General features: G+C 33.3%; 1 protein-coding gene across 1 annotated transcript in view; it reads left to right on the top strand.

Annotated features, from left to right (window-relative positions):
• Nucleotides 1-17,359, top strand: part of kn (EBF transcription factor knot) — a 45,843-nt gene that overhangs the window by 21,571 nt on the left and 6,913 nt on the right. Inside the window, exon 7 of the mRNA XM_090109347.1 lies at nt 11,550-11,631. Coding sequence (XP_089965473.1) covers nt 11,550-11,631 — 82 coding nt within the window. The remainder of the gene's footprint in view (nt 1-11,549; nt 11,632-17,359) is intronic.

The raw sequence follows: 17,359 nt of genomic DNA on the forward strand, positions 1-17,359 counted from the left end.
ATCATTTCGGAAATTCATAACAGCAAATCAAAAGTTCGTTTAAGTCTAATTAAATACGAGTGACTTATTCAATTAGTTATCATGATTTGAATGTAATTGTGACCTTCCATTTGATTAATGGCCTCTTCAATCTTCAATTTTGTGATATAATTGCAGATTATTGTTAATGGAATATATCTGTTTTTAATATCCATTAACAAAATGCCATTTGTAGATTTGATTTGTGTTTATTCGTAGATTTATTAATTGTTATCATAAAGTTTTCTATAAATAGTTAGTAGCTTCATAATACATATTATAAATTTTTCGAGAAAAATATATTTTTCTAAACTTTTTCTTAACAAAATTTATATCAAATTCCATCCGACGATAGTCAAGTAGCTTTAAATAATTTACAAACAAAGCTTATAAAGTTATAAGTTATAACACATCGGAAGTTTAAAGGCGAGTGTATCAGCGCTGTTAGCTTTTAGAGGCGTAAGCAAGACGTCAGCACGTTTAAGCGCCAATTAATTATTAAGGAACCCTGAGCTCCTTGCTTTGGCTCTTTGACGGGGACTGCACAACAATGTGGGTAGCTCCCTTGATTGCCTGCTTTGTAAATTGCATTATCGTGGTTTGCTCGTGTTTTGTTTACTTCAAGTGATAGTATTATGTTGATATGTTGATCGATATGTATGCGTACAGTTAAGTGGTAAATTCCTTTGTCACATATTATAATGGTTCAGTGAACGAAGACTATCCTTGTTTTAAATTGTTACATTCATGTTATTCTACTGCTGCCAAAGCTTTTTCTAAACTTAAACTATTTTGTTTATACTTTGGTCGTTATAAAAAGTATATACTATTATGTTTACTGGTATAATGATTAAGCTATTTAAAATGTGAAATTATTTTTATTCATTTATCGATTAATAAACTGTATTTAAAAAATACTTTCATAATGTTTCATAACAGAAGCAAGACGAATGAATTTATAAAGTACATTCTAAAATCCACACAATCCAACGAAAAACAAATGCAAGCTGAGTTTGTTGTATTGAATAGATTGGCCTTTTGAAAGGTAGCAGTATATTGTGCGTCTCCAAGAATGGAAAGTGCTTTTAAACTGTATTTCGGCAAACATATCGCAGGGGTCGCCTTTGATAGAGGCGCCTTTTTCAATTGTCACTTGTAAATCCAATTTTCGCCATATATCACTATCGGTAGGGAGAAAATAATAATAGACATGTTCCTGGAACGAATATTTATCACTTTATATGTGTAATGTCTATTAAAATTGTGTCTATAATTAAATGTGATAAGAATTAACTTAGTTGTGTTAATCCATGAAATTTTTATTGACAAGGAAATTTTAATAATCAAAATTCAATTCATTTTCAAAAGTATACAGTATCTTTTACATTAGTTACTTCACTGCCTTTAATTTTTAGCCTGTTTATCCTTCATATTTAATCTTGTTTACTTATAATAATTCAGTTATACAGTATCAGTGAAAAGAAAGTGAATTTAAATCTCCAAAAGAAATTCACTTATACTTTTACTAGGGGTCGGTTAAATTGCATTGAGCTACCCATTAACGCCTTGTCAGATTGGATTTCGATTTATGCGTTTGATAAATGAGATATAATGCATTTGTGTCGATAACGAAACAAGATCATGTGTTGTTATCTCGATACATTTGCAGGGATACTCTAAAGGCGAGAATTTACTGTGAAAATACACTTATATGGTAGGTTTGTTGTTGTGTTGTTGTCCTTTAAAATACTCTTTGGTTTCTGTTTTATTTGGTATTTTATGCTAAATGATTCAGGATTATAATCATTTCTTTAATACATTGTTATTTAAGTACTATGTTAACACATTAATATTTACATATGTTACACGATAATGATCTAATTTCCAAACCTCACAATATATTTGCTTACATTACCTACACTTTTAAGGAAAATAAATTGATATTTTGAAATTCACAATGTAGTTAAAATCTTTAAACACAATTATTTACGAAAAAAATCAAAGTAAAAAACCCAATAGTAAAATACAAGCGCTCTAGTTTGTATAAAGGGCCATTTGTTCTCAGCTCCCTACTATTTTTCCTGTTGTCACGGAAAGTTAATGAAAGAATTAGCTTTCATTACATCTGATACGATTCGTTAAAGGGATTCTCGAATGGATCCACGATCTTCGTGACCTTTACAGGGTGGGACGTGAGATAAGGCGATTATCTGTGATTAGTTTTTTATACGTACATAAAATTCCTTTAGTTTATTGGTCGGTGTTGTTTGCAAGTCTACCGTCTAGTCTCAAATGGAAACTTTGTACTGCATAAATATACAGAAAGCTTTTAGGCTATCTTAGTCATTTTGATCGTACGAAGCGTATCTAAATCTAAATACTTATAGTAACACATGTCTTTATTCCGAATGTAATATACATGTAGAAGTATAATATAAACCGTAACGTTAGCACGCAAGGGGAAGCCGCCGACTTCCAATTTTAATGCATTAATTAAGCCCTCCTGACTGATCCCCGAAAATCGTCTAGAATCTCGCTCCGTTTAAATTAGTGCAGAATTCATTGTCTTTTTTAATTCGTCTTCCAACTTCAAATAAGACTCTTTTTTTTATTTCGCCGCGCCACATAAAAGGGTAGACCAGGTTCCATCCCGTCCCGTCGTTCATTTCCAAACGCTAATTCCTCGCTCCGAGATACTGATTGGACGATATATTTAACAATGCTACAGTCACGCTCTGCGAAAAAATACATTCCGTGAACTTACTTTTTTCCCGCGCCACGATTTCTTATTTCCACTCCTTGGGAAATCAAAGGTTGTAAGATACGTGATGGGAAACAGGCGTTAATGACGCTAATTTCAATTAGGGGAAGGTCGTGTTTGGCTTACACATTGGTATCGTTTTGTTGTATGTTTTTCAAAGTATGCGAGAATATTACGGGTGCCTATGGAGGGTCTTAACGGGAGGTCGTTTGCTGTGCTGCCAGCCTTCCAAGATTAATGATGTTGCTCAAAGACACTTTGTAGAGACAGACGTGACAAAAAGCGTTAAAATTAAATGAAACCAGTAAATAAAATTGATGGAATAATTGTTTACTATTGTTTTAGACGATAGACATTAGAATTAATTATTTGTTACTTATTAGCACTTTTTCTATGCTCAGAAACTCTGTATGAATACTATGAAAATAATAATTACACATTTGACATGATACAGTTTAGTCAAAACGAGATAGTAAATTACAGAAGCCAAATGTGCGTAAAGGACAACGATATTGATATTGTAATACCTTTTTCGATGTAACATTTGCTTTCTTTGCAGCGTTTTTATCGCGGTCGTTATATTTTGATAGAGCAGTTTTGTAGGATCGCCGATATAACGTTTATCTTTTGGTTTAGCTTGTACCTTTAGAGGGTTTAGCAGATATTGAGCCCTTGTTTGTTTATTTTACAATTTACTTCTTAAAAAAATTTGAGGCGTATGTATGTAGAGACCCTAGTTCCAATGTTTAAATAAAAATAATGCATCAATTCTAAATAAAATTGTTCTATTACAGACTATTCTAGTACTAGTAGTTATTATTACTAGTACTAGTAGAGTATTAATTTTATTAAAATTGCATTTTTTTTTAAAAGAATCATAATTTAAATCAAGTGCAAATTTGAATACCTATCTATACCTATGCCTTGTTAACCTTTTTTAATTATAACACCTCAAAAACGTAGTTACATATCTATACTTAATATTATAAAGAGGAAAGGTTTGTATGTATGTATGTATGTATGGTTTTCACGCATAAACTACTGGACCGATTTTGATGAAATTTGGCACAGATAATCTTTAGACCCTGAGAAAGAACATAGGCTACCTTTTATTGCGAAATATGTACCACGGGCGAAGCCGGGGCGGACCGCTTGTTATATATAAATATAATACATACAAATACTTAATATAATGGTAAATACTACAAATAATAAATACCGTAGTTGTGCTCTTAGTAGACTTCATGAATAATTTTATTAAGTATCAATAACATGGACGCATCTAGGTATATTGCTCTCCTATTTTAAAAAAAGCCGATTTTCGCTGTATCATTTTCAACTATATATCAACAATGTTTCATGACATTCAACTCTAGAACAATGCACTTAATTCGATATCATAAAGCAGATTTATTATAACCTTTAGTACACAGACATGATCCATAGAGCATATGAAAACATATACGCGAATTTCCCAATAATAAATTATGGACCTTGTCCGCTTACCTCGGGTTAACCGGCTTTTATAAACTACCCGGGTAATTTATAACTATTACCCGGAAAACGATCAAGTGATATTACTTTATAGCATATTCAACGAGTAAATATGAGAGGGTGGCGTGCTTATGCTGATGTACAGTTATATAAAATGTCTGAAATATGATGCACAAAGTTTTATGCAAATACAATATATGGATGTGTTTAATCGATAGTGTTAGACTTAGTTTGTGATGGCTTTAGCTGTGCACGTGTTTATTAGAATTAAAATAAAGAATTTAGAATTAAAATTAAAGCTTAAAGTACCTAATGGATGCTGTCTGATAATACGATTGTATAAAGCTATTTTGCAAACATTCTTAATAACTTTAGTAACTAAATACCTTCTAAATACATTGATGAGAATGAAGAAATAAAATTTAATTTTAATTGACCTCGGATACTTATATATGTAATGTATTTAAATAGAAATGAAAATTCTAATTGCTATTGATCCAGATCCAGAAAACTTCCTGTTCATTGTAAAACATCGATTAAGTTTGTGACCGACGTATTAGCCTTTTAAACTTATTAATTAAGTCGGAATAAGTTAAACTTAAATTTGTAGGTATTTAAAAACTTATCAATCACCTTTTATAACATAACTTTTATTACACTTTCTTTCATAGCGTCGAAACGAAATACAAACACAACACAAAACGTTATCTCAACGCGAAAATTAATACGCGGACCTAAAACCGTTAATACTTAAACGCTTATCTCATTGTCGACAAAAACAAACTATCTTACATTGCTACTACGTACTTAATGTAATCGCGCTCGATATCCTTTGTTCACTTTCAGACTCATTAAAAAGGCGATGCAATTTAATGAGTTGATAGTGTGCGTTAACCCTCGCTACGTTTGCAAATACCGCGGTTCGTGCAGACGAAATAGAGTCGTATTCCTTTTGGTAAAAAGTGATATTAGTTTGAGGGTGTTCGGTGCCGTATTGGTATGTAGGGGTCGAAGATTAGTGGCACACGCCTACTAGTAGAGCGCTGAGCGGGTGATGGGGCCCCAGAGTGTAGTTACAATTAGAGCGGTGCCCACAATGAAGTGACGGGTAATGTTGCCCTTGTCTTTATATGTTGATTGTAGCCGAAAGAGCTCGATTTGTGGATAGTGTTTTCCGTGTGTGGGATTTGAATTTTCAATCGTTTCGTGTTTGCAGCAATTCTGTAGCTTCTAGCTGGCAATTTCCGTCTCTATAGATAGAAATTATATATGAATAAGAGCTTTTCCATGAAGAAGTTTAAAATATGTTTTTGTTTTTGAAACGCGAATACTTTGGTTTTAAACTTGTGAATTTTAAGGCGACAATGAAAGTTTGAACGTTGTATCCTTGTTGTATCAATAATTATTGTATTTGATCTCAGTTTCTAATTTGTAGATTTAATATCAAATGAAATTAAGTATGCATTAGACAAAATAAAATCTTCTAGTTCTTCATTCTCTTAAATTCCCAAATCAATAAGCTTGTATTAAATATTTCATTGTTAAGCAGAAAAAAATATCTGAAAGCATTGCGTTTACTGCTGAGAGGGCTCGAAAGAGGTTATATCACGTTGCCATGGCAACGGATGCTGCGTCGCTTACGATACCCTCGTTCCGCTTTACATTGGAAAAACTACTTCATTGCTCTATACGAATATATTATGTATTCACGTTAGAGAATCGTATAAATGTGAGTTTCGTTCAAAGGAGATTTATAGAAAATAACTTTACCTATAATATTATACTTTGAATTTTTTGTTTGTTTTTATATTAAGTATAAAATCACTGTTAGAAGTGAAGTGTATATTCTGTTCGAAATGATTTTACTACCTACAGTTGTAAAAAAAAATACGTTCATCAACAATCATTCATTTAACAATTTACTCCTGTAAGCTTAACGGTAGAGCGGGTCTGTTTAGTTTATAATAAATTCAAAATCAACCTAATATTATACGTGGCTAAATAACAAAAGGACACAAACTGTAAATTCTATAAAATTCCAAAGGCAGTTTATTATATTTTGTCACCTTTAAACAATTTCAAAGTAGCTCCTATGAGATACCAACAGAACATTGTACAGATATAGAGTTCTATTTCGTTTTTGAAGGGCCGTTAAAAATAATTGGTTTTCATGGAAAATTATATTTACAGTATTCTATTTGTGCAATGGCTGTTGATTGTTTACATCTATTTACTTCGTTAGGGGCCAGTTAACCCTTGAATTTGGTACATACTAAAATATTTACGCGCGCTATAGGCACTCGTGGAAAAACAAAGTCAAAAACTGGGCCCGTTATGGGCCTGTCGCATGTTACCACAGATTATTTAAGTCTATAGATACTCGTCTTTAAATTTCGCATTAAACTTCATTTTTACATTCATTAACCATAGCTATGGAGATAATGTTTTATAGAGATATAATTTTTTAGCTATATTTTTATTCAGAGTTTCCCTTCTCTTAAATCTAAATAAAATACTCCATTTACTGTTATGAATTGTCTGCTTTAATTTAAATTTAAATAAAATTTTTAAAACAACTGCTGATTTCATTCATAAAGAATATACAGCAATATTATGCACACAATCTTAACTGTTTTTTTATCAATCTTATCATAATATAGGACTGCTTTTCCTAATAGTGAATATTAGGTACCTCCAAGTGAGTTTAGAGCCTACTCGTGCAATCTTCCGCGTACTTAATCTTTGGCGTCCGCATGGCGTGTCGGCATTGAGTGGTGGCAGGGGCGTAGGGAGTCGATTCCTGCCCAGGGGACCGCCTCCCGAGGGAGTTCGGAGGGGGACGAAAGGTTAAAAGGGAAAAGTTGGTAGCGACCGCTTGTTGTCAGAGCGCGATCTTCCTGAACGTTCGATTGTTGGAAATGCGGTTCGCGATTTTATATCGGCGACTGTGCTCTGCAAGTGATAGCAAACACTATGTGACGGCGTTTTTAATTTTGTACTCTGTACTGGTTGTTTTTTTATTGGAATAAATATGGGCTTTTAATTGTATAGAATTCTTATTAATGTCCTAATGGTAAAATTCTAAGAATGACTCTACATTTCTTTTCTGAGACGTTTTCTATAAGAAATAACTTTTCTAATTACCAACCTATTATCTAAATACTCATGTTAAACGTCCTAGATATACCTATTACTTTTAAAAAGGCAGTTTTTCTTTTATAAACCAAGTAGTATACCTACATTAACTTTTTAACCCTTAAAGCTTTTCTGTCACTTTTTTAGTACATCTACTTATTGCCGTGCAAATCTTGAACGTTCCAAAAAATCTAGAAAATTGACTACGTCGGAGAAAATACGATAACAATCCTTTATTTTTCTCCTACATGCCAATTATAGAGAACATTTGATTCGTGTGCTAGATGACTGTTGAATTTAGGGATTCCCGGAATTAGTGATGGTTTGTGTTTCTGGTCAATAATAGCTTTAATGAAATAGTTTCCATGTTAGATTTCTATTGATTTAACTTTCAGGTGAGATAAACTGTTGTTTTTGCTCTAAATATTATGAAATAATCAAATAATTCTATGACAAAATATTCAAAATGTAGCTGGTCCGTTTTTTGGGACAGTGCCGTAGATACAGGTAACTAAGAACCCATTGGCATGTCCCAAGAAACGGACGTTGCCATAACTCGTACTTTAATAAAATATCACTTTTATGGGATTTTCTTACTTAAGAGTCTTTAATTATGTGTAGAATTATTTTTAATTATGTTCAAAATGACGAATATAATCTAAGATCAGTTAAATCTGTTGGGTCTACAATAGAACCGGGAGTTCCTCGACCTCCACATGCATTTCGTCTAAATGGCCAAATATCACTTCACATTTTAGAAAAACCATTATTATTTGTATTAAATGAAACCAAAGATTGCTTAACACGAAATAATAAATGTTATTTAACATTCCACACATCTAAATAGTGTGATTGAGCTCGAGAGGGCTCAATTATCATTTGTTAGGTATTTAATTAAAATTGAAGATTTTTTTGTTATAATAGATAGTGAAAATACTGTGTTACAATAAAACAATAAAATGCTACTTGAAATTGTTTTCAATTGTGTTATATTAAGTGAATTTTAAGTATATTTTTTCATTCTTATTTTATAAGCTGTATGACAGCGTTGTCCGTTTTTTGAGACAGCAATGAAGACGGGGTTCTTGGCAAAGGCCGTTTTAACGGACATCCTGAAAAACCTACTTACAGAAAATTTGTTTTATTTTTTTCTCTACTATAGTATTTTTTAATCAATAACTATCACTAAAATCAATTCAGGTCATATCTGGGTACATTATTTCAGGGCTTGCCGTGTTAAGGGTTAACCGCACTTAAGAAAGATATAAATAGCCTAAATAGGGTTCCAAGTTTATTTATTTTATAAACAAAAGTATGAGTGTAAACTAATTCGAAGATTTGACTAATTAATTAGATTTCCCCTTACTACCAGAAGCAAATTTAATATAATTCATAACAAAATTGTACTCAAAACATTCAAATAGGTAGGTACATCTTCATAAAATACGTATAAATTATGTGCAGATAGTTCCACTTGTATAAGTAACTCATAGTTATTTTTAAAGAGAACATCTTATGCAAATAAACAAAGTATCTCGGGAGGGCCGTGGGGTGGGAGGCGCTCAAGTGAGCCCCGCGCCTCCTCATCGCGACTTAATGCCGTAGTAGATTTTTTTCGTAGCGCAGTTCAAGAAATCAAGTGGAAAAAAAACTATTACGTATATACCTAAGTAAAAATGATATTTTCACTTCAAGTATTTAGAAGTGGATATGATTACTAGGTTGTAAAAAACCTCTATCATAAGGACAAAATTATATAAAATATAATGATATACATAAAAATTATTTCGTATATATTTGTTGACCATTTTTGAAGTAGTATAGTACAAAATTGGGTCAGCCGGTTTTCTAAGTCAATATTTCCTCACCCCGAAAGGAATCATAATACTTACCTACATTCCACTATATCAGTACTCAATATAGATATATTTAGTGAACTCTACAATTTATAGTATCAGTAGAAATGTTACATCAAATATACGGGAGAAAGTACGTTAAAATTATAGACACGGCTTTCAAGAAGTTACGTTCTAAGAATTCATAACAATTCATTGTTATAACATATAAACAGTTTCACTAATTGTACAACCGACTTTAACAATATATAGGTACAAAATTATAAGAAAGTCAAGGGTACTTAACACTAGCAAGTATTCGCATCATACCTATAGATAAGCTTTAACGGAAGGGCCTATATTATATACGGCAAGGGATGAAAAGCGGGGGTTAGTTTTTTACGACGAAAGTACCCACTTTCCTTTCTGTTCGTGATGCTATGGGTAAATATCTTCTATGTTATACTTGCCTACTTTATATGATGGGCTAGATTTTATAACGCTAATAATTCTCACAAATTTTTATTAAGTTTGGAATAATATCGATCAATTTGTAGTAATTAATTATGCACGAGACAAACGATTCTCGGAACTTGAACTTTAAACTGAATGATATTCTTGATGTTGGCTAACTTAGGTTAACATGTCAGGAGGGCTAAATAATTGTATTTTATAACATAGCTCTCAAGGCATATTATATATAAACTAAGTAAGTTGCGGTTTAAATCCTTATTTGTCTAAAAGTTTATTTGAGGCTGAAATATCTAAACAAATAAGTATTCAACCTTTATAATCAAATTAAGGAAAATACCTGACATTTTGATTTTATTAAGAAATCTGTATAACAAGAAACATCAATTAAACCATTTGTATCGTGTTATTACAGTGCATTAAAATAAACGAAATGCATCACAATAAAGTTTCTTTTAGTATCTAATTCAGAAGCAGATGTAAGGCGGTGTTCAGGTAGTCGTAAATTACGGGCAGCTTCATATAAATTAGCGCCTGTCGAGACTTCTCTAGCCGTATTGTGAAATGCACACGTTTCAACAACTTTACGCGATAACCTTTAATTCTATATCTTAGGTGCTTTTAAGTAATACGACTACGTGTTAATCTTTAACTTTATGTGGGTATTTAAGTTTAATATGAACCTGAAAATAACCAATTTTTAATAAAACAATTAATACTTCGTCATACTGTACAAATAGACAAGTTTTCAATATTAATAATAATCGAAAGCTATTTAATATCCTGAGCTCACACACCACATTATCTGTTACGTTATGAATCTGTCTTCAGTGTTACAAAATAAAATGTTCATTCATACCTCGGTTCTTGGTGTCGGTTGACAGCCGTAAACGCCTAACTCGCAATATTGTGACATAAGGTGTTTAACATAAATAATGCGGGAACAGATGTGCGACGCCGCGGGCTCTACAAATACGTTCGCGGTACACGGTTCATAACGCCAGATTTTTGGATTCTGTGGAGCTGTTAATACCACCCTGTTTTTCTTACTTAACTTATCAGTACTAATTAGGATGACTGTAATATTTCAATGAGTTTTTTACACGTCCTATATTAATTGAATGCAAAGTTTTTATTTTTGGTGCGTTTTAACAGCTCCATATATGTAATCGTCTGTTGGCACAACAATATTCGGCGCGGCGGCATTGCTGCTGCCGGAGGCTATGTAAAATATTTCTGCTAAAGCATTCATCGTGATCGCTCGCCTGATCGTACGCCGAACGTTACGCATCACCCAGTTTACGTTCCCACCGACCCTGTGTCTTCCACACAAAGTCCAAATTCAATTGGACGAACTTGATAAATAAATTGCAAAGATCAGCTTTTGTGTAATCCGATATCTAGTTATATTGAGTCGCCAATAGTTTTATTTTATTAAAGGCTAATAGGCTCTATAAAATGCGATATTCAATAATTAGTTTTTGAAGTGTGAAATATTATAAAAAAGGCAGTAAAAACCGCAGTTCATAAGTAAGGGCGGAAGACGCACATTTGTGAACATAAGAAACAAATTAATTTTATGTTAGAACTAAATGTGAGAATTCGATGTCAAGTGGAAACGGATGGCAACAAAAAGGCAACAAATTTGAAGATAATAAAAATCACATTTTACAACGTAATTAATAATTATGGCTTACATAATTTTATCTAATTTTTTATCTGTTAGAGCAATAGGTAGGTAATCGTCTGAAATAACGGCTTGTAAGAAGGATATCTTCATTACCGTCTCTAAGAGAATATCTATAGATATATATAGGCTTTTCTATTTGTTACAGATTTTTTCTGAAATTCTTCTTAAAATGCAACCAAAACTGCTTGAAAAATGCCGGCAACCCAAGAGATATGAGAAGATTTCAGGTATGTGTTGAAGTTTTTACTTAATTAATTATCCATTGAAGTTATACCTGTCTACAACTACTGTTAATTTTCAAATAAATGTATAGTCATTAAGATTTTAAAGTAATCGTTTTACAGATATTTATTGCATCAATTCTAAATGTTCCAATGTAAAAATATCATTCTGTAAATAGATATTAAGATCAGCACCTATTTTTTCTTTTCTACAAAGAAATTGGCGAACATTTACTAGACAAAAGCAAAAATTACCGCGTTCCTTACATCGGTCTATCTATCCCATACGTAATGGTACAAGCTACGAACTTTTAAAGTAAATAATGTGTTATTTATATCGATGTGTTTTGGTTAAAAATATAGCTCGTTTTGAATATACATATTTTAATAAAGAGCTGTGAATAAATAACGAAGAGAAAACAACTACAAAATTCAAGACAGCATAAAGGCCTATGATAAAACATGTGACTCTATCTTTTTGTGAAAGTATAACAGATTTTGTCTACTAAATTTTTTTGATATGAATGATGTGTATTCTATTCTCACTAACTTACACAAGAATATGACTAGAAATCTTAGTAAACTTTTTAAATAATGAGCTAGAAAATAAATGGGATATAATTTTTTTTTAACAGTTGTCCTTTTATACGAAATAAACTGCTTCAAAGAAAGCGCACCATATATGTTTGTTTTCAATAGTTTAGTGGAACATTACACCATTTATGTGAATTTTTAATTATTTAAGCAAATAAAATTATAGGCATCTTGTACCACACAGCCAGTATCGCCCTCAACTGAAGGAAGGGTTGTGTTCACGACTCTTGAATATTTGAAGCGGCTCCAATTTAGCGGAGGGCTGAAATTAAATTTATTTATACGAGTGTATCTATTTACTTATGTTGTGATTTTTCAACTTAATTATCGAGATGTTTAAGTTATGACGAGTTAATATTAACGTGTGCAAACATTGTCAAACTCATAATAATGGCTGTATTAGCTTGAAGCTATTAGGTTATACATAGACATACACCTTAAATATATGTATAGCATTTATTTTAAGGTGTATGTTAATTGAGGAAGTCACAAAACAGATAATTTTCATTGTAGCTTAAAATATGAAAAACATTAAGAAAATACAAGAACAATAACATTAAAACACACCAACGTTAATTCAAAAATGTCGTAACACAAATAAATTGTCGTTCTTGTTTAAAACTTTAGAGCCATATAAAGTAATTAACGTCAACCCTACAGCCGCGGTGGCGGTGCATTCCGTCTACTTATGAGTACAAATTTGCTTCCACAGTTGGCTAAGACATATTTGTCTTACGTGTCCTCTACGAACTTTGTACAAATATAGAACTTAATATAACTTACGTTTAGTGTTCATTTCAATACGGCGTGTGCGTAGCTATGTCTATATCGGGCTTTCCGTGTGTCATTGAATAATTCAGTGGTCGTTCCCCAACGTTTCAAGGGTAAGAATATATTCCTTTTATATATAATATATCTATTAATAGTTCCCAACTATATAAAAATTGACGGCCTTGTGTTAAGATAGAAGGAGGATATTATGAGATACCTACCTATTGTTCTTTTTTACATTCGACATTTTAAAGAATATTCAAGTCTTTAGAATACGTCTTGATTATAATAAAAATGCTAACAGACACGTATGAATTTATTTATATAACACGGAACACCTGAGATGAAGTTCAAGATCACAGAAAAGATAGAGTTACGAAAATAAAACACACACGTACTACGTAGCCACGCACACATACACGTAACTGAAAGGGAGAGTCCCCTGGGAGGTGGGGCCAATGTCTCTAGGAAATGGACGATTGCGTAGGTATGCAAGGAAGTGCATTTCGCATTTTATATGGCTTTCCTATCGCGGGTGGTCCGCCTTGAGACGGTCATATAGGCCAGTTATGTGATTAATATGCAATGTTACGTAATGGCGACTGTCTGGGAGTTGGGTGCATATTTGGTTTGATCGTTTTATTCCTTCGGTTATCACATAAATAGTGAGAGAAATAATTGTGATAAGATGTAGACTTATGTCTATCGATATTTTTGGATAGATGTTCAAGTATTATTTATACCAAGAGGTAGGTATATGAATAAGAAAGAAAGAAAGAAAGAAAGAAACATTTATTTGACTCCACAATATAAAATTTAAATTAATAATGAAAACACAGATAACAAGCAGTTTCAAACAAATAAAACTGTTAAATAAACGATAAACAAGTAAACAATTAAAATAACAATAGGTAACAAATTAACAAACTTATTAATACAATAAAATAAAAAAATAAAATAAAATAAATGTGAGAAAAAGTAAGTGGAGCCAAACCAGGTAGCCACTCAGTATATGTTGCGACACAGTTGCAACACTGATTTTCAGTGGCCCCTCTCTGTAGTGATTGGAGCGGCAGTACGTTCGCAAATATATATTTTAATTAGAACATGTAAATAAAAACACACGATATACATACACATAAATAAAATTCACATTTTTCAACAATAACAATACACAATAAAGTAATATCCAGATAAAATGATAATATACCTACATAATATAAAATACGCTAAGACCTAATGAGAAATACGCAACTAAGGTTGGATTTTGAACTCCTGTAACAGGTATTTTTTATATTTAATTTTAAAAGAGTTTAATGTGTTGGAGTTCAATATAGGTGGTGGAAGATTGTTCCAACACTTAGTTGCGGAGTATTTGAAACTTCCCCTGAAGGCAATTGTGAAACTCCTCGGCATGGCAAGTTTACGAAATGAGGAACGGGTGTCATAGGCGCTGCCCTCCCCCATCCAGGTTAGTTTATCGTATAGATATTTCGGGGCTTTCGTTATAACCACTCCAAAAAGGAGTGACGCGAGGTGCAACCGCCTACGATATTCCATTTTAAGACACCTAGCCTCTACCAGGTACGGAGTAATATGGGTCCTGGGAGGAATATCCCAACAAAAACGCGCACACGCGTTTTGAACACGCTGTATCGCATTCTTGCTACGGCATAATAACCTGGGACCATACATAACGTCGGCATAATTGAACTTGGAGAGTACCAGACTCTCACAGAGTCGGATTCGTACATCGACGTTTAGGTGTTGTCGAATGCGATACAGGAGCTTAAGTCGATAAAAACAATTAGCTATGGTTGTATTCACATATTTTTCGAAACGTAGGTTTTCATCGAAGATCACTCCTAAATTTCGAGCCTCATTTACGCGTTCTATAGAATTATTTTCAATGAAAATAATTGGGTTCTCACACTCAATCCTACGGACCATATTAGGAGTGCCTAAAATCATATATTTTGTTTTATCCTTATTTAGCACCAGTGAGTTCTCGCGAGACCAAGCTGATATACGATCTAGATCGCTGTTAAGTTTTGCGGTTGATGCAGCTGTCTGTGAGGGATCAAATGAAATATATAATTGAATGTCATCAGCATAGGCATGGTACTTACAGTGCTGTATACAATCAAAAATATCGGCACTGTAGAGAATAAACAACAATGGACCGAGTATAGATCCCTGGGGTACACCCCTGGTTACTGGTGTACACTGAGAAAATGAAACTGATCCGTCCTCCTTGTTCACGGCAACCGTTTGGCACCGTTTACCACTGAGGTAGCTACTGAACCACGCCACCGACTGCGAACTGAAACCATAAAATGTTAGCTTGGATAACAGCAATGGCACATTGAGAGTATCGAAAGCACGTGAGTAATCTAGCAACACCAACAACGTACCCTTGCCACTATCGTGCGCGCTCAAAATATTGTCCAGCACGTCAGTCAACGCCGTAGCCGTACTTCGGTTCTTACGAAAACCGGATTGTAATTCAGGCAATATATTATTACCCTCAAGATACGCCATCAATTGCTTATGCACAACTTTTTCAAGCACCTTTGACAGGCAGGGCAGAATGCTAATCGGGCGGAGGTCTTTATCAGCTAAAGGATTTTCTTTTTTGGGGATAGGTTTTACAAGTGCATGTTGCCATAATGCTGGAAAGGTGCTGGATGATATAGAACTGTTAACAATGTCCGTTAGCACCGTTAAGGTCATAGACGTTGTCAGATGGAACATGTCTAGTGATATATCATCAACACCAATGGCTTGTGATTTTAACTCTTGTAAAGCTTTTAAAACAGTGTCCTGAGACACTGGCTTTAGATTAAACGATGCGTTACTATGACGATGATGTTGATATCTCGCAAGTGTTTGGGGGAGAACATGATCGTGTCCAGGTATGTCAAGAAAATGAGCACTTAATTTGTTTGGGTCGCGGAGATGCGTTGGAAGGATAAGATCTGACCTCTGTTTGACATTAACCTGAGCCTTTATATGTTTCCATAACACTTGCGAGTTTTTAATATTAGCATTGATGAAAGTGTCAAAGTATACCGTTTTTTCGCGAAAGATAGCCGAGTTTACATACTTTTTTAGATCAGTGTAAAACGCTTTATGACAAGACTTTTTAGATCGTCGAAAAGCATCTTGAGCCACATCCCGGCGCCTCATCATCATTTTTATATTGTAGGTCAACCAAGGAGGATATTTATGTTTTATATAGATAGTCTTTTTGGGTGCATGGAGATCAAAAACATATGAAATAAGAGCAGTTAGAGCGGTCACTTTGTCATTGACATCATTCAAACCAGAAATAAACTCCCAATCTAAGGACCGTAGTGTTTTGTTGAAATCCTCCAAGTGAATATCCTTAATTGGCCTTGATGAGATCCACTTTGGTGTTGGCTTATCAATTTTGAAGTCAAAAGTGCATGAAACAAATGCGTGACCACTAAGATCCTTGATATAGTCTATTTCAGTATTCAATACAGTAGCATTAGTACACACCAAATCAAGTAACGTTTCACTCGTATTCGTAAAATGCGTAGGATTAGAGATAATCTGCTTTAAGTTGGTAGCAATTAAGAAATCATTTAATTTTTGGTAATTAATGTGATTTACATCTAAAAAATTTACATTGAAATCTCCGACAAGAATAATATTATCACTCCATATGAATGAACCCACAGATTCCATTAAAGCTGCCAAAAATAGATCTATCGACATCCATGGCGGTCGATATGCCGTGCCGATGACAACTGTTACACGACGCACCACTACCTTAACCCACATCTGCTCAACCTCATAATTACTAGGGTGAGACAATGTACGTGCATTAATGCCATTCCTAATATAATATCCTACACCTCCACCACGGGAACGCACACTCGAAGGGCGTGGTACATGCCGGAGACTATACCCGGGGACATGAGGTGCACGACCGCTTTCTCCTTCCCGGAGCCAAGTCTCGTTAATGGCCAGCAGGTCCACACCGTGTCGGTCCATCGCGACTAGAAACTCATCATGCCGAGTACCAAGGGATCCAGGATTTAGCAAACCAATTTTAAGTTTATTTTTAAGACCAAACATCATTTACAATATAATAGCACAAAATACAAATAATATATAGGTAGGAGTAGTTTAAAAAGATAATTTGAATACGCTGCTTTAAAAAGAAATAACATTAGAATTAATATTTTCAGTGGAACGACATGATAAGCTTGAAATATATAATATAATATAATATAATTACATGTAATATAGAATATAGAAAATAATATGAATAAAATACATTTTAATACATTTACATAGCAATAAAATTTGTAAATATTTTGAATTCGTCTACCGCCCA

Source organism: Colias eurytheme, chromosome 14 (assembly GCF_061535395.1).
Source record: "Colias eurytheme isolate Ceu_HAF_F1 chromosome 14, ilColEury1 Martin Lab GWU primary, whole genome shotgun sequence".
NCBI lineage: Eukaryota > Metazoa > Arthropoda > Insecta > Lepidoptera > Pieridae > Colias > Colias eurytheme.